Genomic DNA, 27,579 nt, shown 5'->3' with positions numbered 1-27,579 from the left:
AAAGCCACAAAATCACAACCAAAAATGTTTACGGACAAATAATCAAAACTGTATCAAAAAACAACATGACAGTGGGCATTGGTGTAATGTTTAATTTCACACGACACTCAACTTTTTTTAAAGAAATATTCCTTAGAAACACAGATCTTTTTCTCATAAACTTCTAAAAGTAGAAGCCAACTTTATATGTCCTCAAAACACTCAATAAATTTTATCATTTTTGTAGATGACTCCTTGTATCAGTCAAAATGCCTCACCTTAAAGCAACCCAATGCAGCAAGCAACATGAATTTCCTGGCACAGTGAATCTTAACTATCCACTTCAAAGCACATCTACGCATGGCACTGAAGCTCCAAGAAGGTGACTAGGCTTTTGCATATATCAATGTAATATTTCATACTGAGGTAACTTTGTGATGCATTGATATTCTGTGTGACATTGTTTAATACAGCAATTGACACCTTGAGGTGAAATTTGACATGTGACACAATACACGGAACTTTGAAATGAAAGCAAGAGATTACTAAGCAGAGCCTGAGGGGTGAAGGCTGAGGTGTGAGTTTTCTTCAATTTGTCTCCCTCTACGAATGAAATTTGTAAGATCGCAACTGCTGATCTATAATCTTAACAAACACGTCGGAAAAAAGGGAACCATGGGATTTGAACCTGTCATCTACTGAATCCTAACACACTCTAGCCAATCATCCTCATTTTGAAGGCAAAGGAAGAAGACATTGCAGACCTAGATCATAAAGGATTTTTTTTTCTTGAATTGTTTTTAAGCAAGTGCAATGTGAAGTGGAGAACTTTCTGCCCTTTCTTGAACATGCAAACAAATCTCACATCAAACTGCATTCCTCTCAGCTGCACAGAGACAGCAGAAACCACAACATTTATCCACACATTGCATATACAAATGAAGGCACCTACATGTATGCCACTGGTAACACATTTACAGTAGGCCTTTGCACTCTAGATGTTACAGAATTAATGCAAAGTTGTGTATAATAACTGATACAGCAGCCAGGAACAACGACTGGGGGTATTTTCATGATGAAGGTGCTTGATGATGACCACTCTACAGAAGTAAAACAGGAAATGTTAGGCACACACAAAGCAATCAGGAACAGTTAGACATAATTTGACAGCTACATGTGGTAGTTTTTTCTGCACTGGCTGGTGAAGATCACTTTTGGGTGCCACATCTAATCGGAAGAAAGAATGTTTACCTCCTCTTGAATTTTCTTGCTGGTATCCTAGAAACACAGAATTCAGCACCGGAAATTATTATTGTCAACTTCGTAATCAATGTTGAATACAAAAAAAAAAAAAAAAAAATTGCCAGAAGTTGTTGTACTTTCAATCATCTACTAAATTTGACATAATGGAAGCATTGTTAGATAGCTGATAACTAGCTGATATCTACCTTGCCAAAGGGATCAGATTGACAGATTAGGTACAACTCATGTTTTCAATCACTGTCACTTTAATTAAGTTAGACACACAAGGCTATTAAGATTGCTTTCTGACACACAAAAAATAATGAAAAAGAAAATGCATGGATGAACAGTTGTAAGCCTATAAATGCAAATTTAATTCCCTACCACATCAATAATTCTCCCTTTTCTTTTGCCCATATCTTTACAGATTGATTGTGTACAAAACAACTCAAGTTAAAAGAGAACTCAAGATCAAGACATTCACCCGTGTAGCACTGTGAGGTTTTTGTGCACATTGAGCTTGTATTCACAGAAGGAAGCTGTAAATTTTATATTATGTTTTACACAATTTCATAATATACACATACAGATATTTGTATGTCGACTATTAAATTACATAGTAGAGGAAAACAGGGACGGCATATGTATCGGTCCGAGAAACACAATATCCTATCTAACACACAACACATAACACATAAACACTACATACACACATGTAGTTGTATATGTACACACCACAGAATAATTTTCCAACTTGAATTTGACTAGCAATTTCAGCTGAGTGATGAATGATGTTTGAAATGGTATCCTGAACCCTTCTGTGGATGAAAACTGCTACACAAGAGATACTGGGTAGTTTGTGTAGCAGTGGTATAAAAATGCATAGCAAATTGCATTGCAAAACCAGGGAAATTATTCCCTGCACACAACTACAACAACAACAGCAGCAAATAGAGCAAGACTGGTAGCAGCACTCACATACACTATTGCTTTTAATTTTCCCTACAATTATGCCTGCAGACTACCAAAGGCATGTGGTTAGCAGCTATCACATATTCTGATGGAACCATACTCTCATTTGGCACAATCATGCAAATGAAAGCATACTAGGTACTTTTTGTTGATCTTGTTGCTATCAACAGCAACTATCACATGCTCAAAATAAAAGATGCACTCACGAATTTCTTTGGAAAGTATTGCATTACATTCATGAATCCAACACTGAAGGATCCAATATCTGAGTCATAATAACTTGACTCAACTTCAACTCAGAGCAGTTGGTGCAGATCTTGTTGGCAAAGCCCTGATATTTATATCTTATATTGAACACTAGTGTTCACCTTTCAACCATAAGATACCTGATTTCTTTTTGAACTACCTGTGGGTATTCATCTTTCAAGCATAGGATATCTCATTTGATTTTCAACTATCAGTGCTCACCTCTCAACCATAAAGTATCTGATTTGATTTTAAACTACTGGTGTTCACCTTTCAACCATTATATATGACTTGATTTTGAACTACAAGTGTTCATCTTTCAACCATAAGATATCTGATTTGATTTTGAACTACACTGGTGTTTACCTCAAAAACATAACATATCTGATTTGATTTTGAACTACCAGTGTTCACCTTTCAACCATAAGATATTTGATTTGATAGCGTCATCACACACACACACTCCACAGACCCAGATATTTAAATACATGTGGGCCTAGCTGCGAATGAGACCATTCAAGTCACCTTCATCCTCTTGGATTTAAACCCTTTCTGTGCCAGGGACTTTGGACAATATACAATGCTATGACATGGTGCTAGCTGTACCAGTCAGCAGCAAAAACACGCAAAGTAAGCCAAAGTACTGTGTTTCTTTATAGTAGAATGGAAAAGACCTAATGACAGCATTATCTATCCAGGACTTGTATGCCTTCTGACAAGGTTTATCAAAGTGAAGTCAGCTCAAAGGAAGATGGACATCCAGTTTAAAACACATGGCACCAGCAAAACATGACACATGTATCAAATACTTTGGTAGAAATCCAAAAAGATTAGCAGAAATGAGGAAAATAGAAATGGGAATGAATTACATGTAAATCATATCATGATATAGCATAAATCGATGAAGGTTTTATGTATTGAGAAATGAAATATGATGATGGAGGGCGAAAGGTCCCGGTATTCTATAAATAATTCTTTTCTGTATTCTGTTGATAATATTATGCCTTTTTTTCATTTTCTTTCCTTGTTTGCATAAATGCCTCACTCAAAGAGAGACTTTTGGAACAAATGTAAAGTACAATACATGCTCTGAATCATGCTACAATAACACCAACCGCAGCTTCCTTGTCTTCTATTCATGAATGATGAGAGGATTTGGTAAAATTAACCCATTGAGTCATTGAAACCACATCTGTCTGATTTGGTGCTGCTAGCTTTCTATAATAATTACTTATTATCCATTTTAATAGCAGTGGCGGATCCAGAGGGGGTGCACCGGGCGCGCGCCCCCTCTTTATTTGTTGTTAAAACAATAGATACAAAAAGGAAAAAAATTATATGAAACCTGGAAGTAGCACCAGAAATATTGTTTGCGCCCCCCTCCCCTTTACAGAATTCCTGGATCCGCCCCTGAATAGTGTTTCATAATGGGTGATGTTCCTAATTCTGAATGACTTATTCTGGATGATAGTAAGAAACGTCTTTTGAATATGAAATAAGAAAGAGCATGCAATTTTAAGAGACATTCAAAGTTTATTTGATGAAAATTGGCTGTGAAATGGCCAAGACATCCAAACAAATTGATACTCTGTTTTTGGAAATCTCAGTCATTTCAAAGCTGATTTTCCTCAAATAAACTTTAAATTCCTGTTCGAATGGTACCCTCTTTAGCATTTCATAAAGTGGTTCCTAAGTAGCTCGCTAAACGTTAAAAGCTGAATCCTCACCTCAACCAATACTAAACCATGCATTTCAGTGACAGAAACAACAACAACAAATCTTACTTATGGTGAATATCAATAATGTACGATGTATATCACTTCAGTAAAGTAGCAAGCCGTACTTCAACTTTTTCCAAAACATTTCCTGAGAGGGGAACAGAGTCTGAAATGTTACAGCTGTAGTAGAATACTAGTAAATGTGTTGCCATTATAGCTCATGTCTGATGTCTACAAAATACTCTATAATTTGTCAGTCTGGAATTGTACGATGAGCAACAAGTTAATATCACAAAGACAGAAATGCCATTAGCTCTCAATGGTTTGGTATCAAACATGACACATGAAGTAGAGTTAGCATGATGATGAAGATAAGAAGAAACATTATGTTTTGATGACACAAATAAGCAGAGGTTGTGGAACAATATTTTCCAATGATGTTAATTTGTTTTGCAGGTATATGTATGTGAAACATTATGATAAATCACTGAATGACTGGAACAAATAAGAGTGTCAAATGTTGAAGAAGTTTTTCTTTTGTTCCTGCTGAATTCTTTTTTTGTCGTTCATCCACACATTAAAACTTTAAGCATTAGTCAGAATATTAACGTTGGATAGCAGAGCAGAATTCATGAGCGACAGTAGAGAGGGGTTTGTTATGTATGCGTCAATAAATATCACTTGACACTTTACCTTTGTAGGTGGAGGGGGTTTCTGTGCAAAGGCGAAGCAAATATAGGGATATTGAAAAAGAATAGATATCATTTTAGTGATTCTACAAGTCCTACAATGTTGACACATGTAGACTGACCTGACTTCTGGATACACAATGAAGGGCAGTCTCTACAAGAATTGAGGGTATACATGTACTTGCAAAACTGTCACTTTAAACTTGGTAGGAGTAAAAAAAAAAATAAATAAATAATAGAACAGGCATCCTACACAATGGTATCCTATACTCAAGGCTATTGTATTTTATTACCAAATAGGGTTCTAAAGCCTGCCGCACACTACACCACCTGATGTCATGCGACCTCCTGACTGTCAGTTTGATGTCACCAAACACTCTAGTGTCAGATCATAGTACCACTAAGTCGCAAGACCTGATTGGAAGGTGTTGGCATGTTTAATTTTTTCAAGTGGTCATGAGCACCATTTCACCTTTCAACCAATCGTGATAAAGTATTTCACTGAGGTTGTGCATTTCAATTTTAAAAACAGTAAGGTCGAGACATAGTAGTATGCGACTTAACGCTCGCATGCGCAGCGTGCATTGCAGCTTGGTACCCTTTTTACGGTTGCTATGGAACAGGTTGCAGGTCCTAAGGTCAGGTCGCATAGTGTGTGAGGCCAGGTCACACGACCTGGTCTCATGGTCAGAAGGTTGTGGAATGTGCGGCAGGCTTAACACTAACTGTTGATGGTCAAACAATAGATGCAGCCAGACGTACTGTAAAGTACAAAATTTATGAAGCAAATCCCATCATATCCTAGGCTTGACAGTTTAATATTTCTCAATGGCTAGAGAACAGAGGACTTGTAGCAAAGAAAACAGAGAATTACATAGGAAGCATTGACACAACAAACCACTCATATAAGGGCACTTGCCAACAAGCATTACAGGCAAAAATCAAACAAATCTGAAATTAATCCTAGAAAAGAACAAATGGGTCAAGCTCAATTGCAAATGTGGATTAATGTGACACCACAGTACATGGCAGAATACAAATCATATCCTCCCGTCCCCCTCCAACAGAGAATAGCATGAATAAGAGATCAAATTCAGCTAGCAATTTCCGGAACAGTTTGATGTTACCCCTTTCTATAGAAACTGATGAATACAACCTGCACCAATGACCTGTGTATGTATCTGGCTGGCAGAGCATTCCTACAAATTTATGACGTACTCAAAAGTAACTACATATTTTGGTTTCAACTGTTCTAAGAACGACTTTGAGATACCATCTGATGGGATCCCGTTCAGAAATAACCAAACTTGCCTTCCTTGCGGTGCCGGAGGAACAATAGTTTCCCCTTTAGTGCTCATGCATCAGTGCATGCTAACAGAGAGATCGAAGCATGCAGTGAACGGTGCAGGTTCAATGCAAATAAATAATTTTTAAGCAGTGATCTTTGGTTGACAAAATGGTCTGAATATGACACGAAGACAGTCTTAAATCCATCTACTACGGGTAAAATGACTTCACAGCTGTGTCAGCTATCTTGTGCTTCAGCAGCAAAAAATTGGACATTCAAAAGCATGTTTGTGCATTTAGTGTCCATACAATTTGACAGAGTTTGGCGACAAAGCTGACAGTATCCTATCGAAGGGCTAGTTTTCTTTCGAACCTTGTCTCTTTCGCAGTCAAAATGCACTGGCTAAAGTCATTGTAATGGATGTATGAATAGGTACAAACTGACCTGACTGTCATCGTCATCGTCATCCTCGTCGTCGCGTACCATGCTGGAACTCTCGGAACCCTGCCAGCTGTCATAGTAGTTGTAGATATCATCAGCATCCCCTGGGGAAACGATTCAGAAAGAATGACTACTAATTAAATCATAATCAGGCATCGTGAGATCAGACATAAGCTTATCATTGTTGCAAATCGATGATGATGGGTCACACTACACAAATTAGACACACAGTTTCTTTGATAGATGAGGTTGTTTAATTGCAGGTAAATCAGGATATATTTCAAACAGGTTTCTACGATCTTGTTACCTCACTGGTTCTCATTTAACTCTCTCTTCTTTCCATTCAAACTGAGCTTATATTATTTTTGATTGTTTTTGCGTCTTGTTAACAACACAACATAACACATCGCGCAGCACAACAAGTCATGGTAATGTTCACAATACGTCGCAAATTAAAGCTGAACATATAACAATACAAACAGGCGTGTCTACGTCACAATCCAATATACAACAAAATCTTGATATGTTCAATTTGATATAATACGAGGCAACATTGTTATGAAGATACAAAAAATGTACACTATTAAGGCAACGCTGCACACTGGCACTGGCCTGACGGTCCCTGACCAATAAAAAGCACTGTCGTACCATGAACTTTTTCAGGAATGGACCAGCAAAAAAAAGGAAAAACTGGGTACCGGTACCTACTGGTCCGACAGACAGGTCAGACCAAAGAGTAGAAAAAACGGGTTAGTGTGCAGCCCTGAGTAAGGCATACTTTCTCATATTACATACAAACATTTTAATCTTACAATACTGTTACTAGACAAACTCTCCTTGCCATCCTCGACCTGTATTACATGTCCACTCATGAAACAGCATCTCTTTCACACAAACTATGATATGTGTACATCAGCTAGTTCTTTCACACTTCCTGGATCATCACATTATGTCGATCTAACAAAAGCATCACTCTGTCCAAGAATATTCTGGAGAGATCTTAGATCACATTTTGGTGTCATGCCACTATTTTTTTAGTTCTTGGACGTCTTGGCAGTAGGCTTACAATAAAGACAGCTTGGCCAAGCTTCCCTCCTCCCCCCCCCCCCCCCAAAAAAAAAACAGTGTCAGCTGTATAACCAGCACTACCTCCTCTGCAGTACAGCTTCACAAAATTGAGAAAATGTTGTAAAACTTGAAATTTTCACCTGCATGAAACTTTCGGGAGGAACTTTGGGAACAAACACCAGGAAAGGTGTTTGTCTACACAGTGCACTGAATGCTAGTGGCAATTCGCGAAAGTTTCATGATACTAATGTTTCTTATTTTACAGTACTGTGTTTGTCTCAAAACACTTGTAGAAAAAAGGCATCAGAAAAAAAAAAAAAAACCCACACCTCCGTCAAAGTTTTCAAATATGCCTCATTGTGCTGAAACATCTTCCAAACTTCTGTTATCAGTTTCTGTTTTTTACCAGGGAGGTGAGAATCTCACCTCCCTGTTTTTATATATTTCATATAACCTGAAAACTTAAACTTACAAAAGTCGATGTGTCGGAAAGGTATTGCATATTGAGCTTGCAAATGAAATGACCAGGGCATTGTGATGGAGAAACCAAATCGTCTTGAAGATGTTTCTTCAGTGAGTGAAACCAAACCTAGAAGAGTTCCCTTGAAAAGAAACATGTGTCAAATCTTAACCCATTGAGGATGGACTGATTTTGCTACAACACCCATTTCCAATAGACACCTGCCCGAGTCCTAGTATACTTGGGACTCGTCCTCAACGGCTTAAGAATCATAACAGTACTGTGCAGTGGACTCTTCAATGACACTTGACTTAAGAGCTTTACTTGAACAAAAATGTTGAAAAGAAATATATGAGCAATCCAGCCATACCATCTAAATGCAAGGGTGAGCCAGACACAATACACATCATTCAGACAACCACATGAGATACCATGATAACTTATTCTTTCATTAAGAGTCTTATAGACATTTGACCTTAGAGTTTATAGACCTCTGACCTCTGACCTCTACCTAAGTCATCTTAAATCTCAGCTCATCAACACCCTGGGACATACATGCACGTCTGGTATCATCCCAAAACTGCCTGGGCATCACTATAATACCATGTGGCAAGTGCAACAGAATCGAAACATAAACAATGGATGGATAACCAAATGATTTCATGAAGTGCCATATAGGATTAAGGGCATGATGCGACAAAGGAGAGTTTCCTTACAGTGTGGCAAGATCCACTCAACCCTTTGCTATCAGGAGCATAGTGAATCCACCATCCCCCCCCCCCAAATCAATATTATCTAGGATACACATATGCTTGTTCTCTTTCTTTGAGCTCACCCTTCTATTTCAGGACTGCCATAATTTCTGAACTCCCCTTTCAAGGGCTTTCCACAGGCTTTTTCTGCCTTGGAGATCCCCCTAAATCCAGAACACTGTTTGCAATGCACCCCCTTTCTCAGGTGAGCTCTCATTCCCACCCAGAACTCAAGACAGACACCCCACCTCATTTACGGTACGCTGTCATTATACAATACCTTAGAACAGGATTTTTTGTGTGTTCAAAATGGGATCTCAGGACTCAGAAGAAACCAAATAAAAATGGAAATCTCATGACATAAATGTTTGAACAAATTTTCTATGATTTCCAAGATATTCTTATAACCCCCTTTTTAAATTTCTCAGGAGTCCAAAGAGAAAGAGAGAGAAAAAAAAAAACCCTTTGAAATGAAAAATATGGGTGAAAGTCAAATATATCCTCTTTTTTAAAAATGACTCTAGGCTGGATTTCGTCACGTGAAAAGTACCCCTTAACCACAGATTTAAGGATCATGCATGCAGGCCCTCTGACACCAGAGTGGGGTGGTCGGGGGTGAATCCTGTACAGAGTCCATGGGAATATAAGAAGCTGGTCACGAATGGGATAAAGTTATTGGTCCTAACACAATGAGAGTAAATGATTGCACACCTGTGACTAGCCTCTGGATGTCTTCATCGTTGCTGACCTGCTTGACGGGGATGGGCACACGGAATGGTCGGTCATAGTTCTTCTGCTGATTGACAAAGTCCGAGTCGAAATGACCATGTGGACCTATGAAATGGAGGAAGGAAAAGTAATAGAATGACTGACTAATTTATCTACAGGCACTGCACATAATATTACTAACTGGATTCCTCTTACCACTACCCCTTGACCTACAAAATAGGTCTCCTCTACTACTACATATATCAAATTATTAAAACTTCATAAAGAAGGTTTATAGGCAGACATTTTGAACGTACCCATTTTTGATGCGACCTTGTTGCTCATGGTCACATAACCCTCTGGGTTTGGACTGTCGTGCAAACCAACAGAGCGATCCTGGAGATGAGAAGAAGACAAGATGGCACACGGTTGATGATTGAGGGAAGAGGAGGGAAGAGGAGAAAATGAAAAGGAGTAAGAGATGAACAGAAACAGAATGCATTGAAATGTTTACAAAACTGTTATGAATAAACACTGTATAATGTCCATTTATCTTATCAACTCAACACAACCTTCTGACTCCATTGAAAATGCACACCTATAACAGGGCTCGACATTAGCCATGGCCCGGTGGCCTGGGCCACAAAAAACTTGATTGTCAGGGCACAAAATTTCCACAATGGTTATCTTTTGGTGGCCCAAACAGGCAATTAAGATATAAAATGGATTGTTATATTTGCCTTTATTTCAGGCCACTACATTTCTCTTTTGGGCCACCAAAATTTCAGATTCAGATATTGAAGTGGCCTGAACCGCAGACAAAAGTTAATGCGAAACCCTGACTATGATGACAGTATGTGCCATATGCACTTGATTTCTTAATCCATATCATCCTCTAATTCTGTAATCCTGATAGTCATTGTACTGGACCAATCACATTCTTCTAGACACAGGGTTAAAACTGACAACTCTGCTATTTGAAAAAGATCTTGACTTCACTTCACTTGATCTGGATTGTAGTCTGCGTTTGCTGCAGGTGCCCAGGTTCTAGGGTAGGCAGCAAGCGGCTACAGTGTCTAACACTAGCCTTTGACACAACTCTGTTTCATGGGTCACCATTACTATTCCATTCCTAACTATTATTATGTTTGTTTTGCTTTTCTATTTCTTTTGTTTTACTGGGGAGTCAGTGCATATGTGACCCGCCACAACAAAAGGATCCAAAAGTCTCTGATGGCTGAGCTGAGAAAATCAAGTTTGAAGTCAGATCATCGAAATCGGTCAAAACCATCAAATTTCTGTTGTTGGCATAATGCTGTACTCTAATACATCTGCCAAAATTTCGAAGCTAAATGATCAATGAAAAGACATGAAAGTAACATTTTTCTAGGCCATGATTTTACAATCCGACTTTCACGATTGTGTTGGAAAGAAAACTTCGAAGGCTGTTTTCTCAAAACGTTAATTCCTAGACCACTCAACATGGTCTCATAAAATCATCAATATCTCTGCACCCAAGTACTTTTATGAGTTGTGTTATATAAGGAATTAAAGCAGAAAAATAAGGGAATACTGTCTTGCCATTTTCAGAAAATTGACCTCTCACAACTTTCGGATGCTTTTGTTGTAGCGGGTCACATATCTCTCAGCATTTCTACCAGGGTGCTGTTTCCAACAGAATCAATTAGAATATTGCAAGCTGCAGTAAATGCAGCTCCCATGGCAACAGCTCAGCGATAGCCAATCATGAGTGGGTATTTAATTTTTTCACCATGTTGACTAACAATAATTTGAAGACTCTTTTTGACAGGAGTAATGATTTCATGATAACAGCACATTTAAAGCTCAACCTCTGACTAAAGAAGAATTGAAGAAAAGAAAATACTGTGCTTGGCAATGAAAATACCTTGATGTATTTGCTTTTGTTATAGGTTAGATCTCAGGTTTCGCTTGGCTAAGAAAGTGGTTTGTGATGTATCAAGCCTTTGTTCTGGGTTTCGTCTCAGGTAATACAATGAAAAGTATAAATAATCAGCACCAGGCTACGTGTTCCTGGCCAGGAGTGACTGACAGCTAGCTTGACATGACCACTGCTGAGCAATGGTCACTGCTGAGCACTGGTCACAGACCAGGATCTTTGGGCATCACTGTAAATTGATGCACATTCTCAGATTGACACCATTCTGGCAAACAATGTTGCACAAACTCCACTGATGAATATCATAGCAGGGCACATAAATTGGTATAACACAAACATGCATGGATTATTCCATATCAAACTATCAATAATCATTGTCTGTGAAAAGACTGAGTGGAATATTCTACAAGAAACACAAGTTAAAGCCAGGCCAACGCAGAGCACTTGTTATGCTTTGAGACTTTAAAGCTAAATTCTACTGGACACAAAATAAGGATATCACAGAGTCAAGAGGAAAATGGCCCAGCTGTACTGCCAATGACATTTTTTTTTTTTTTTTTTGGTCAAATGATGCATTTGCAGTCTCCTACCTTTCACCAGCAGTAGCTACACTTCCTCAAAAGAAAACAAAATAATTAAATTCATGAATAAATAAAAAATAATAACAAAAATAAAAATAGACATATTGGATATCAAATGTATAACTTTCAGCAGATATAAAGTACCTGTCACTCAGAGTAGAAATGCTAACAACAGCAAAACAATTAACCAAAGACAAAAGACATCTAATTATCATTTTTACTTTTCTCACTTAAGGTTCAAATCAGATAGAGGTCCTACACTGAGATATAGTTCTACATTAGTGTAGTGCTTATAATGGAAAAGAAAAAAAAAAGCAAAACATCAAACTTAATGCTTGTATCATTCTTCATTAAAATCACATTATATCAAAATCAAGTTCTTTGAGTTTACTATAGCATCTTCCCATTCTTTGAATAGAATGCTTTGATAATGACCAGGGGTATATCTTGGTACGTAAAATTCTACTTACTACTATCGAATTGAAAGTTGAGTATTGGTGCAAAATATGTTGACTTGAAAACTTGTTTTAAAAATCAAATACAAACACCTTTAGTGTCATCTGCTGAGAGTCCTTTGAAAAAAAGAAAAGAATACTCAACTGATTTGACATTGCTGAATCATTCTCAAAATCGTGTATGCAATGGCAACAGAACCAAATCCTCTCTGTAAAAGCATAAGGGTGCTAATATCAAAACATGATCGATACTGGGTTTATAGCCAACAAGTATGTTGACTTTTGTTCCATGTTACAATGTTTATGTGGTGCAAAATCCTTCACGCTCAGCCAAGTCGGAATCTGTAGGCACTCATCCAGATATGACCTCAATGATGCAGTATGTCACTGTGAAACAAGATCTTCCATATCCTTCAACTTTGTGAGGGTCTCCCCCACCCCCCTTCTACTTTTTGGATTGGACACAAAATCTATGACAAGATCATGCACAAACAGGAGAGTGAAAGAAAGAGATAGAGAAAGAAGGAGAGAGAAAGCAATTAAAAGCACAGACACCAAGTCCAGGCCAATAAAGGATGACAGGGGTAAAAGCATCCTTCCTCCATAGACAGCTTACAGGAGACAGGAGTCGGGTGTGCGGTTTGGCACCAGTGGGGGATGGCGGGAGCTGGGGTTTATCACTCCTGTCTATATACCCCGTTCCCATGGTGAGAAATTGAGGGGAGCTGAGTGCCATGTGAGCCCTAGAACTTCAGTTGAATTCAGATCAACTATTAGGTAGTAGCTTATAGCAGGTTTTATGCCCACTCATGCCCGTAACACTTTTGAAGGATCCAAACAACCTCAACTGGTCAAGTGCGTGCTGGACACTGTGACATCACCAATCCCATCCAAGACACTACATTTTATTTTTCTGTTTGATGCTGAATATCTTTTCATCACAACTATTATAATCCACTGCTAATATTTCATTACTTGGAACAAAAAAAAAAAAAACCCTCAGTCATTTCTTTTTATTTTGGCTGCAGTATTATCACAACCATCTATATTCACTAAATTTCATAACTAATCCTTAACCTGTTGAGGACAGGTTTATATTGCTACAACACCCATTTCCCACAGACACCTGCCCGAGTATGCTCGGGACTCATCTTGAACAGTTAGATTACCAACATATTCTACAAAAATTAAAGTTTACATTTCTGTCTCAAACTGGCATTTAATCTTTATAAGTTTTGAGGTAAGCATGATGCAGAATGTTCTCTCTTAATGTGTGTAGAAAGAAAAATATAATAAAGGATTTTGTTGATCGCAGATTGATTTAATGTCAAACGTTCAGGATTTATTTTTTAACACTGTTAAATTTAACACTGTTAAAGACATGCCTTATCAAACAACATCTGTAAATATCTAATGGATACCACAGCATTACTGACAAATCCCATGCCTTGATTGTGTATGATTTTAAATTTCATAATCAAAACTGTATCTGACTCCATGCGTTCAACTTAAGAACATTTTCACACTGATCCAGCAAGAAGCCTTCACAGAAATGTCTTCATTGTTGTTGTCTATGTCAATACAAGCATGCAAGTGACATGCACAATCTGAGCAGCTTTTTTTTTTCTTCTTTCTTTCCACTTGACCTATGAATATCTTTCAGACAATTGAGTAAACTATTAATCTCATCATTAACTCAAAATCAAAACTCCGCATATAAGCATTTTGTATTGATTTATTAGTGTAATGAAAAAATATCAACTCATGCGTTGACAAACATTATCATGCAAGATAACATCTGGAGTATATTAATGTACAGTCCAAAGGTGAAGTGATTCCACATTTTAGGACCACAGACTTCCTCGTGTGTGCGGAGATAAGACTAGTTTTCAACGATTCAAAGATATGAGGGTCATGTCATTGGTTACATCATTGTTTACAAATAGAAAAAATGACCCAACTTCACATGTGGATAAGATGGGCAGTCCCCTGGCACTTCCCTCTTTCCCTGTGGCTCAAAGGTAGCACCAACATCACCCTTGAAATGAGATACATTATAAAACAAATCCCAGGATTCTTCCTTCTTCTTTGAGTCCACTGTTGTGCAAGAGCAACTCTACTATATAATGTTGCTATTAGTCGAGTGTAACATCACTCATCTGATACCGTTATGTGTGTATGAGCACCAAATATTCCCAGGTATATTTTTCGGATGTAGTTAATTGTATGTTGAAAAACTCTGCCCCCCCCCCCCCCACCCCCACAAAAAATAGATAAATAAATAAATAAATGAAAATAAAACATTAACTGTGTAAGGCTCAGCTGCACAGTAACATAAAATCACCACATTTACTTTTCTCACGCAGAACAACCTCATTGGCCTTTTATAAATGGGCACTGGATTAGCATTTCTGACCTAGTACTGAAGATTCCAACTTGATAAATACTGTTCAATCTGGTTATACCTCGTATCTGACACGTTTTGCTATGAGTCAAGTCTTCTTCCTAATAAAAGGTACATATTTACTTCGACTTTTAATCGCATATATTCAACAATGTATTCCTTGTTACATATTATTGTTCTTATGTAATTTTTGTATTGTGGAAACTTTGAATAAACTTGAAACTTGAAACTTGAAACTTGACTGAAAACTATGACATGGGGGATGACATCTACACATAAAAACAAAATGCAAAACAAACCCCCAGTATGTTGAAATAGCCTTTATCTTAAGCTCAGCTTGGACATTAAGTAAAGATAAAGTGATGTCCTGGTAAAACATCAAACAAAGTTTCAATGATGTCACACATATAGTGGGGACCTTGGGGCAATTGACATAAATATTGACACACAGCAAGAGGAAAGATAACTAATTTACTACCACACTTGCTTAAAATAAACTTTATGTTCTGGGAGTGAAAAACTATTGTGAGATATATTATTTTATCAGAGTGTATATGTATTACATATTTGTTTGTTTATTTTTAATCAATGTCAGTCATTCCACTGTCTAATAAAAAAAAGTATTGAACAGACAATGTATTCTTATATAGCCTTGGTACTTAGTCCGATTTTTCTGGGAAGGTCAGTTAGTATATTGCCCAACTACAGCAATATATTTGGATTGCATTTGGTTTATCCAGGCATTGTCAAAGCTAAAATGAATAACATTTTATTCTTCACCTCAAGGACAGTTGATAATAAAGGAAAATACCTACTATTTAACACCTTGCTAGCATTGCCTCATACAATAGCACCTCTGCATACATTTCTCTAAGGTCCGATGGATCTACTGTATAAGTTTGTCGGCACAAAGAGTGCAACGTACAGCATTTAAGCTGCATGATCAGGAACAATGTTCTTAGGCCCTTTGCATCAACTCGTCCCATGCAATATACAGACCAAGGAGGCATGGCATTGGGTATAATTCACCGAAATGATACATATGACATGCGAAAGGAGTTCATGGCACTAATTGTGATGAATCCAGCGACATGTTTTTGGCTGTGTCCGCGTTGTTCAATTAGGCTGAATTCCTCCTAAACTGCCTGGTGATCTCAGGTTGTTTTTCTCTCCCCCATGACTCATGTTCCACTTCCTCTTTTGGTGCAGGACCTGCCGTATCAAATTCCACTGTAATCAAACTTTTTTTTTCCAAACACAAGCCATGAGCTCACATGCACTTCTTCATTGCTCTGTGATAGTCATGTACCATGTATTGAGGGATTTACATGAACTCATTAACTAATTTTAGGGTATAATCAGTATGAAATGAGTAATCATGCTACAAGTAAAGGGAATGAGATCCAAAAGTGGTCCAGATATTAACACTGTGACATCACACACTAGCTATGCGGATCAGACTGTGTAATACGTGTACTCTTCGTGACTTGTCATTCACATCAAGTCACATGAAAGCTGTGCAATAAAAGCAGGTGTTTTGTGTATGGTTCCAAAGTCACATGCCCACGTTATAGTCATGTAGTTATCAGAGGCCTGCCACTCAACACTAAAGAGGGTCAAATTTACCAAATCCTTTTGTCTTCAAAAGACAAAAACATACATAATATTTACTGGTAATATAACTTAATAATAATCATGGGGCAGACATCAGAAAATAGTGCCCTCCTGCCCTCCCATTGACTATACATAACTTATCTTTTTTTCCTACTATTTTTTCACCTCTCCTGCTATATTTTCCCGGATTTGGGGTAATTAAGTATCCCTGTCACTACTAATAAATGATGCCGTATTAAGTCCACAGGGGATACAGAAGGCAAAGTAATAATTCAAACAGTAAATATATGCATAAGAAATCATATACATCTACATGTACACATAAATATACATATGGAGAGACAGACAGAAGGAAACCTGTATACAACAGGTATCAGACATATAGATACTTACAAACACATAAAGTTTGTATTGTGCACATATGTCCAGCTAGACAGGTCACATCAAATAAACAGTGTAAAAATATCATTTTCACAGGACGACTGCTGTTAGAAAATTGTTTACGTATGCTAATTTGTATTTAGTTTGTGATTGATGTGCAGTATCAGGCTAAAAATGTTAATTCTCTTTACTTGGAAGTGCAATTGTTACAGGATATATCCTACAAGTCTTGTTTCAAAGCACTTATAGGCAAGATATGTAAGAGTGAATAATATGTGATATACCAAAGACATCACGAAATGGTATCTACAGCATGCAGGGTATATCAATCCTCACTTTATCCATTTTAATCAGGAAAGCCCCTGGCACACTCATCAAGGTATATCCTATTTGTGGTTGTGCGTCAGTTTAATAGTCCATCAACATTCGTTGCCCTTTGCAGTGACAAAGTGGGGCTATTTGACAGGAATAACAGAACACCTTCAAAGATTTGGGGAGTTAGCAAACTATTCTGAGCTTTGTGAACAATTATAACTTTAATACCACAAAGTGAGATGCGATGAGCTGTAGGGTGAAAATGCTGATTCAAAAAAAATTGATGCAATTACAACACGAGCTCACTAATATTGCCATGAATATTTATGAGACATTCAACCATTTATATAAATGGCTCAAAATCACACAAAATTGCATAGCATTGAGTGAATGGCCTCATTTCCCACTGGCTCATTTTCAGTGAGTGGATTTCCTTCAACAATTTCGAACTGTAGAGCCTGTGATTTCAGAATACACCACAGACAACTAACCTAAACCTGCTTTAGACAAAATCAAGAGCACAGCTTTTTCATTTACAAGAAATATCACATTTGTCACTTGCTTCCTTTTGACAGGGTGGGGCAGTACAGGTTGGGCCAGTTTGCTAGTGCATACAGTGTTATGCACATTTCTTACCTGGGGACTGGTGACAAGTACTTCCATGTCTAATTTTCTGAAAGAGTACACCTGAAATACTTGGAATACGATTTGCATGCTTTGGTTATTGCTATGTCAGGCAGTCATCAGGCAGGTTTTCACCTTGTTAGAAACAACTTTGTTTTAAGTGATACGCAAAATATTTGGATGTGTTGCTAAACCGACTCTGAAATAACTTATTTTGAGAATAATGACATGATATCAGTATGAAACCAAAGCACCTTTTGCCACATTAATCTATTAATCTTGTTTTTTTTTTTTCTAAATGGTGACTCATCAAGTTATTTCTGGAAAAAAAAAATATGTGCAGTTACAAATTAAACACATCTTGACAAGATCATATCGTAACACTGTTGAAAATTACCCACAGAAAGTTTGTCTGTACAAGGAAGTGCAACTGGACCAGAAAATATGCGATATCCACATCATTGTTTGGACATGACACCCACGGTTTACATATTTGGATTCAAAGAATGACAACGGCAAACAAGAAATTGCCATCCTTTACATAACATTTACTCAGCTAAAGGTGGAATTCCTCACGATGTCCAACTCAGCTATAGGCCTACTGAATGGAGTTTACAGGGCAGAGTTAGCAGATTTTTTCATTAAAATCAAACCTGATATGAAAAAGGTGAAGGATTCTGAAGTTGCACAATCATGTTTTCAGAATGGAAAGTGATATTTACAGTAATAACATATATGCCTTTTACTGGAGAATGCAATGAAGTCCTCTCCTCACAATCCTCCTTGTAAACTTAAACATAAATCTTTCATAATTCTTTTTTTTTGTTGACACAAAATCAAACAAATTAAAGAAATAACTTGTATCTCTCACATTATTAGGGAGTTTTCGATTTGTGATGCAGATTTTAAGAGGGGGAAAAAACCCTGTTCTGCTCATATGCACAAGACTTAGTTTTCATGATGGTTCTGGCCATTTAAGCATCAGCTCAAATTCATGCCACAGAGGGCTACTTGACGCCCTTATGACGAACATGGCTGCATCTTCGCTAAATCTAAATCTACTTTGCAACACGATGCAGGGAGAGAGGTAAATGGTCAATGAAACACGTCCGCACTGCAGATCTAAAACTTGCTATTGTAGTGTGGTAATGACTCAACAAATGATGTCACCCAGGGATAGGAGTAAATGTAGTTGCTAAATGATCAGCATAAATATCGATTTAAAAAAAAAATTGTGCACAATCCAATGAAAGCATTGTGAGGTATCAATATCATAACCTCTTATGATTTATGTGTGGTTATGACCAATATCAATATTTAGTGAAAACTTGTGAAAGGGTAAAGGGACTGTATAGTGGAAGACTTGCAAAAGATGAACTGACTCAGAATATATTTGGTAATCCCAATGACGCTTTGGAACACGTTCACACAACAGGCTCTCGCAAGCAGCCTATTTCTGACAAGAATATCAAGCAGTTATTTCCTAGTCTTCATGTAAGACTTGTAGAGTACAGTTGAGTTTGCTTTGCTGCACATAATTTTTCACTGAGATGAGCAATTCTAATCTAGTAGAACTAGGCTAGTCATGGTTTTGAATCCATCCCCCCCCCCCCCTCCCGGCAGCGAATGAAGATCTATTCAATAGACCAGTTCATAATTCCACTTTGTGCATGAGCAGAAAAAGCTCATTTGTACCAACAGGCATTTTGGTTTTTCACTGAGATGAGCATCTGTGATGCGATGATTATTCATGTGATCCTTATCTAAATGGTGCTTGCCAGCACATCCACCTGACAGCAAGAATGGTATTTCGCAATATAAAAGGAAATAGGCTGTTATTGCATTCAATACAAAACAATGAAATGGATGCCTGCTGCTAAATTGTCAACTGATGGAGTATTCTGATCACCTGATCTAAACGCAAGTTCATTCTTCGTTTGAACATGCAATTCCATAATTGTTACGTCAGGCAAGCTTATGCATTATGCCGCTTTGAAATCGAGTGATGTGCCTAACCAACTGAGAAAAAAAGAAAGGTCATTTGTACCAATGTGTACATGAGCTAATTACGAACTGGCTTATTGAAGACCCGTAAGATCAGCCAATCTGTTTTCTTTACGATTAAATTACTTTATCATTTCAAGTTTGCTCTTGGTAACATTTTTATCAAGTTTTTGGCTAATTTGACTACCAGTAGTACTTTTGAACATTTATGGACGTCATTTTGATTATGAATTTATAATGTAGAACTTGTTTTCACCACCTTCACTTTGGGCTACTATTCATGGGGTTGGGCAACATAAAAAAGTTTACATTTCTTGGACATTCATATGGTATGTGAGTAGTAGACACTGTAGGCACATTTTTTTTTTTTTTTACTATTTGCCTGCAGTCCTGAACCATGATGTGTGGTTAGAATCAGACAACCTTAAAAGTTCATATTGTGGTAACCTGTAAACCAATGTGACGGAAGCAATGAGATCCGTAAATGGGAGTGGATGATACCATATCCACACAGACAGGATGTCCATTTCATTCTCTTCTTTTTTTGTTTCTTTTTGTCAGCTGTCAGAATAAGCTTGTACACAGACTTTTTCCAGCATTTTTATATGCAAATTTCACCAGGGTTCTTGAATATCCCACCTAGGCCTGCCCCCCCCATTCCCCCCCCCCCCCCCCCATGGAGTCTACACTCTTCTTCCTTACAAAAAAAGAAATATAATTCAACTGACAGAGCTGCATGCTTGGAGGAAAAAACAAAAACGTTGAAATTTGCATCCAACCCTTGCATCCATTAAAAAAATTTCAGGCACAACAGCATACTTGTCATTTCATGCACTGTTTAATAGTGCATAAATCAGCACCATTTCGTTTTTTGCTTTTCCTCTGCATAGAATGTGGCAGTTCAAAACACGTCCTGTAAGCTGAATATTCACACTGCCTCATTCTCTTTTGGTCAGACGATAAGGGACAGTTTCATAACCAGTTAATGGCCTACACAAATTTCATTAATCACCAGGGATATGATGAATGATGATAGCCTTTAATACCCATCTATATCTCTTCAAGGGGCTGTAAAGTTCTGGTTGAGGTGACGATTTAGCTTTTAATGTGTTGCGAGATATTCAGAAACCACTCTGTGAGATGTCAAAGAGCATGCAATTCTAAGGGGTATCAAAAGTTTATTTGATGAAAATCAGTTCATGAAATGGCTGAGATATCCAAAAACAAGGTGAAACAAAGAGATCCTAATAAAAGGCGTGGCCTGTTCCTTTTTATTATTCTCATCACTTTTTTTGATTTCTCAGCCATTTGAAAACCAATTTTCATAAAATAAACATTGAATCCTTCTTTAAATTACATGCTCTTTCATATTTCATAAGAGGTTTCTCATTATCTTCCTTAGAAATGTTATAAACCTGTCCCTTTAATATTGACAACAAACAGTGCTGCCCTCATAGGCAGAAATACAACACAGGGTGCGCATCGAATCCACTGGGGAGCTAAATGACACATACTTATGAATCAAGATTCACATATCAAATCACATATTCTTTTGACAAAGCCTGAGAGATGATGTCAGCCGTCAGTAAGAAAGAATATAACAATTAAATAATATCAAAGGACTCCACTACTTCTTTTTTCAAAGACATGACGCAGATCTGTACTAGATCATCTATGTTCCACTCTTGTTTTATACCTCCATTGATAGAAGTTTGCGCCAATCATAGAGTGCCAAAAGCAGGGGGTTGCTACCTTTAAAAGCAAGTTGCTTTCTCTCGGAGGTCACAAATATGAGGTCTCCATTGAATGTATGCAAATGAGCAATCTTTCCTTCCCATCACTGTCAGTGAGTCACTTGGTTTCCCTGTACACTTCCTGTCTAGGAAACATGCTGTCCCCCACTCAACCCTCCCATTAAACACCTGATACCGTTCCCCCCTCCCTATATGCCCCACTCCCCCCCCCTCCCTATACGCCCCACTACCCCCTCCCAATCCCCATCCCCACGCCTTCCCCACTCCCATCCATCCCATCCATCACAGAGCCTGCTAAGCACTGTCAGCTGCCACACAAAATACTTCCGACTCTGAAGCTGTCTTTGGATTTCCTGGGACGGGGGAGGGGGAAAAGAGGTCAAAAGCTTTCCAGATCCCCTGATACCTAAAGCCATGGCATACACATCTTTTCATTTGGCTGACCCCTGCTGTGTCACAAACAGGACTATATCAAGAGAGAAGGTCACCTGTCCTATATAAAGTGTCTAAGTTTTGTGCTCACAAGAACAGTAGCCCCTACACTAGATTGCAGAAAAACCTCCAACAATGTACAGATGAATTCACATTAATCACATATTCCTTTTATCAATATTAAGTAACAATACCCCAGCACTGGTGTTTATTACCAGAATTAAATAATTCACTTATGCATGCATGTCACAGTTGAAGCTTGGTAATTATGAAGATTTGTAATACTAATGATGCCGAAAGCTGATTGCTGTGTATTGGAAAATGTGAAAGATGTCAGTGAACCATTTACTCATCTACCAATTACAACTACGATTTTGTTTTGGAACCCCCCCCCCCCCCCCCCCAGCATTTTGCCCGGTGCAAACACTGTCTCCTATCACCAATAACTGTGTTGAAATCTGTTCTATTTATGTCACAGTAAAGAAGTATCTTGATGCAATAAGATTCAACCATAACATGAATATTATATCCATAAGAAGTAAGATTTGACCTAGTACATATTGTTGGTAATTAGAGCCAAGAAAACTATTTAAAAAAAATATCAACTATACATACAATAGGTCATTACAAAGAAGAAAAGAATATTACATCAACTACACAGTTATATCAACCAAGTACATTGGTAATCATTACCAAGAAAACTACAACATAATGTTCTAAACATTGTCAATATCACCATCATCATCACAACCATGATAATAAAATTCAAAAGAAACCATCATCATCAATATCATCATCATCATCATCATCATCATCATCAGCATCATCAGCAGCATCATCATCATCAGCATCATCATCATCATCATCATCAATATCATCTCCTTTCATTACTGACCCTGTGATGACCCTTGCATCACCATCACCGATTTTCTACAATTATATCGTACATGTATGTCCCCAAAAAAAATTATAACTGGACCCTCCGCATTGGTAACTTTAGAAAGAGTGAATCAATCCAAATAAAATTTCAGGGTATGAAACTATAACTTATTACCCACATCTTACTGAAAAAACCCATCCAATTTGCTTCAGTGGTCAAAGAGAAATGAGGAGTTTTGTAGAGCATGTCAGGAATCCCTTCCCTCTAAGTTCTGTCCATTGTATTCACACATTATGCACTACCAAGAGCATACATGAGTGCTAAATTTGGAAGAATCAGACCCATGACATGCTTTACAAAGATCCACATTTCTCTGTGACAACTTACCCAAATTGAATGGGGTTTTCTGCAAAATATAGCTCAGATGTTATATCTTAAGACCCTAAAGTAGCATTTAGACAGTCTCATCATATTGGAAGTTTTCAATGCCAAAATCTGATAGTAATTTTTTGGGGGACATACTGTATTTAGAATCAAGTCCTCATCAAATTGTCCAACAGACTTTTCCTGCAACAGTATGACAGCTGAATAACTCACCTTGCTCCCGATGAGAAACGTCTTCAGGTCATCATCAGCTGCCATCTGGTCTGGTGTCTGCCCATCACAGTTCTTCAACCTGAGGGCCTGGTCGGCCCCGGGCCATTGGCAGAGGAGGGCACTGATGGTGCGCAGGCCAAACTTGGCGGCAAAGTGCAGGGCTGTTGGATATCTTGTTAACTGCTTTCCACCTGGCAGGAGCAAAACATTTACAGTTTATCTTTAGTTACCCTCCAGTATATGAGCTGATATTTCCGTCAAACATGATTACACCACCTCATAATGATACCATAAACAATGTATTGGAAATGGAAACCATTCATGGAGACTTCAGAATGCATTACTCTGTCATTATGACTCAGACCTGTCAATCAAAATGCATGAATACCAGTCACAATAGTATTAGCACCACAATTTTCCAAATTGAAACTCGACTGATAATGGTGACTGGGTACTGGAAAAGAGGAACCTGGGAGCTACATGCATGACAGCATGGAATGTATTCTGCTTTAGGCCTACGCCTGATTCTGAAGTGTACGTGTAACATCTCTACATGCACACTCACAAAATCATCAGGCACACACACTGGGCACGACTGTACCAGAGTGGTGCCATGACTCAATATATCGTAAAACCAGGTAATGATTACCAGTACTGTTCTAAAGTGTGTAAAGCAATCAGTACCTTACTCACTCACTTTTTCTTATATTCTTAAATTCTATTTTCCAACCGAAGTTAGTTTTGAAGAACCGATGACACTGTAGTCTGTTCCCTGTGAAACACTTATCCACAATGATTCTTCATTTTGACATCATATTACCAGTAAATCAAAACTGAAATCAAACACTAAATCATACGATTCACATCCCAAGTGTCATTTCCATGCATCTCCTACTTTGATATTCAAGACCAAATGTCAAGCCACAAAACATTTATGCTATTCTATAAGACATATGTACACAACTCTACACCATCAATTACAGTGACATCAATAGGCCAATTCATAAACAGGGATTATCAAGTCTAAATGATGAAACTTGAATTTGATCTATTCACATATCAGAAAATACAGCACATGGTTGCAAGCAAAACACTTTTTAAATCTCTGTGTGCTGTCTATGCCCTGACAATAACCAGAGCATGACCTCAGGCAGTCTCACCTGGCTTTTAATAGGGCAATGAGTTAAACCGCCAGGTGACCCCCCCCCAAAAAAAAAAAAAAAAAAAAAAATGCCTTTGCTTTTGTGTGCCTTGTTCATCCACACTGTGTGAGACAAACTATTGCAAATGTCTCTGAACAAATAAACAATATGGACCCAATTTTGCAAAGTGATGCAGATCGCATTTAACCAATGATTTTTCATTTGTATCCACATACAACAAACACCGGCTTTTGCAACGTGTTGCAGAAATCAAGTTTTGAAAATGATTTCTGTCAGGTGTGTGTGTATGGGATGATTGACCATCAAAGCAGTGTGGCTGCCATCTCCCAACTTACCAGTGGGATGTACTGGCAGAATGCTTCTGAAACCACTAGGTGGCATGTGCCTCTTGCAGCGCTCGTGGAGCACATTGTCTAGCTGGTTGCTGTCCGCCGGCGAGATGCCCAGGGACTCGCAGATGAAGTTCAGGGGGTGCAGCGTCTTGTTGAGAATGTCCCCAAGAATATCGGAATCACTTTGGATGATGAGTTTGAAGGTCGCTTTCCGACTGCCATTGTGAGACAATGTGCACTTGTATGTTCCTCCCGGTAGGTCTAAGGGACACAATCATACACATCTTTATGGTTGCACTTAAGCTGAACACAAAGGTATTTAATCTGTGCACAATACATCTGGATGTCTGAGATTACTAAATTTTGAGAAGTTGGGAAGTCTTGACATTCTGTCCATTATTACAATTGCAGAATAATTTTTGATCACCAGGACGTCTTTTAAATTGTGACCTGCTACAACAAAAGGATCCAAAAGTCGAAAGAGGACAATTTTCTGAAAATGGCATGACATTATTCCCTTACTCTTCTACTTTAATTTCACATATAGTACAACTCACAAGAGCACTCGGTTGCGGAGATATCGATGATTTTATTAGCCCATGTCAAATGGTTGTGGAAATCAGAGTTTCGAGAAAAAAACCTTCAAAGTTTTTGTTCCGACGCTATCATGATCAAGGGGAGGCGAGACAGGTTTCGCCGCTTGACAATAGAAGGTATGCTCCTAGCAACCTCCGCAAAGTTCATTCAAGTGTAACGCCAGCGGTCTATGCACGACCAATCAGTAATCAGGATGCCACGCACTGACCAATAAGATCACTCCATCGTTGCTAGGGGCAGAGTCTAGCTGCGGCGCTAAATCCAAACCTTCGGACACGATTCTGTTACGTTGAAGGTCGGAAAATCATGGCCCAGAAAAATGCTGATTTCTTGCCTTTCCTTTGATCATTTAGCTTCGAAATTTTGGCAGATGATAGACAAAACATTAGACTACAAAATTATGCCAAAAGCAGAAATCCGATTGTTTTGACCAATTTTGATGATATGACTTCAAACTCAATTTTCTCGGCTCAGCCGTCAGCGACTTTAGGATCCTTTTGTTGTAGCGGGTCACAATTGGTTAGCTAGCTACAGACCTATTTGGTTTTAAAACGCTGTAACCTATTGTCAGCCATAACTGGAGGGCTTCCAGTATACGAAGAAAAGATTATTCAAGGGGATATGCAATGAGCCAGGTGCATTGCTATGTCAGTGCATAAATCAACTATTGTTAGGCATACTGAAGCCCCGTCCCCCCCCCCCCCCCCCCCCCCCGTGCTGTTCGTAATTCCGATGGTTTTCACTATTCCGAAGGCTCGTTATTCCAAAGGTTCGTTAATCCGAAACACACAAATTCTTTATACCTAGAGGTTCGTTAATCCGAAAGTGAAAAAGGGTTCGTTAATCCGAGCATTTGTGGTGTTATTCCGAAGGTTCGTTATTCCGAAGATTCGTTAATCCGAAAATGAAAGTCGGAACAACAAACCTTCGGAATAATGAATCTTCGGAATAAAGAGCCTTCGGAATAACAAACCTTCAGAATAACGAGCTGTAACCCCCCTTTATGGCTGAATAGACATTAACATAGATAAAAACAACAACACCTATAACAGGCCCCTTTTGAGCATACATGAAAGCATGCCTTGGTGTCAAAAATAGTTCATCTAAGATGCTGCTGTGTTGGAGACTGTGAAGAGAGACATACATTTATCTGTATCGAAAGCATTGCGACCGTCAGGTTAAGAGTATGTGGACTAATCCTGCATTGATGTGCAAGTAACAATGTGCTTTGTGTAAATACTGTAATTGCCATAGACAACACAAATGTAAACAAAAGTAGAGATTATGCGATTACCACAAGACATTCACACTACATACATTATACTACTTCAAATGTACTGATGATGACTGGGGAAAAAACAACAAATCACTGTTCTATGATCACATGGTTGGTTGTTGTTTTTTTCTTACCCTTTGGTGATTCAAATCTGAGTGTGTAGGGATTGATGTATCTGGCGAGGACATCACTAGACTTGCTTCCAAATGACAAATGGACTTTATACGAGCCTTCGTTGTCTTGGACGACATTGGAATTCGGGAAAATTACAAGCACTTTTTCTCTGACCTGCAAAAGTCAAACAAAGCAAAGCATATTCCATAAATTCAAAAGATGAATTAAATTTTTCTTACTTTCTAGCCATTCTAAATGTCTTTCTAAATGGAACAGAAAGGTTAAATCGAACAACCTTTATGCACAGATTTATAAATGGAGTATACATCACTTAAGCAAGATTTATCTTTCAGAAGGAAATACAGGTGTACTCCTTTTACCCTTAAGATGTATAGATTTCAGAGAAACTGAGAAACCTTTTGCAGAATAGCAACCATTCACTATTGCAGGTACATAACAACCAACATTCAATCTCACGCAAGGCAGTGTTCACAGTCATTGTTGGTTTACAAGAGCATCGACTGACTTGATCCGCTTTGAGACTAACTGAAAAGATGGATTGGTAATGTGAAAAC

General features: G+C 38.1%; 1 protein-coding gene across 1 annotated transcript in view; it reads right to left on the bottom strand.

The window, feature by feature from the left end:
* Positions 1 to 27,579, bottom strand: part of LOC139742239 (uncharacterized) — a 101,628-nt gene that overhangs the window by 20,783 nt on the left and 53,266 nt on the right. Inside the window, exons 17-23 of the mRNA XM_071652816.1 lie at positions 27,025 to 27,178; positions 25,021 to 25,278; positions 23,523 to 23,713; positions 9,881 to 9,959; positions 9,567 to 9,689; positions 6,579 to 6,679; positions 4,851 to 4,871 (exon numbers count right to left, since the gene is read on the bottom strand). Coding sequence (XP_071508917.1) covers positions 4,851 to 4,871; positions 6,579 to 6,679; positions 9,567 to 9,689; positions 9,881 to 9,959; positions 23,523 to 23,713; positions 25,021 to 25,278; positions 27,025 to 27,178 — 927 coding nt within the window. The remainder of the gene's footprint in view (positions 1 to 4,850; positions 4,872 to 6,578; positions 6,680 to 9,566; positions 9,690 to 9,880; positions 9,960 to 23,522; positions 23,714 to 25,020; positions 25,279 to 27,024; positions 27,179 to 27,579) is intronic.

This window comes from Diadema antillarum, unplaced genomic scaffold (genome assembly GCF_040938485.1).
Source record: "Diadema antillarum isolate AM-2024a unplaced genomic scaffold, OU_Dant_1.0 seq00000989_RagTag, whole genome shotgun sequence".
Taxonomy (NCBI): domain Eukaryota; kingdom Metazoa; phylum Echinodermata; class Echinoidea; order Diadematoida; family Diadematidae; genus Diadema; species Diadema antillarum.
Note: the sequence above shows the minus strand (reverse complement) of the source record. Positions and strands in the feature narration are given on the sequence as shown.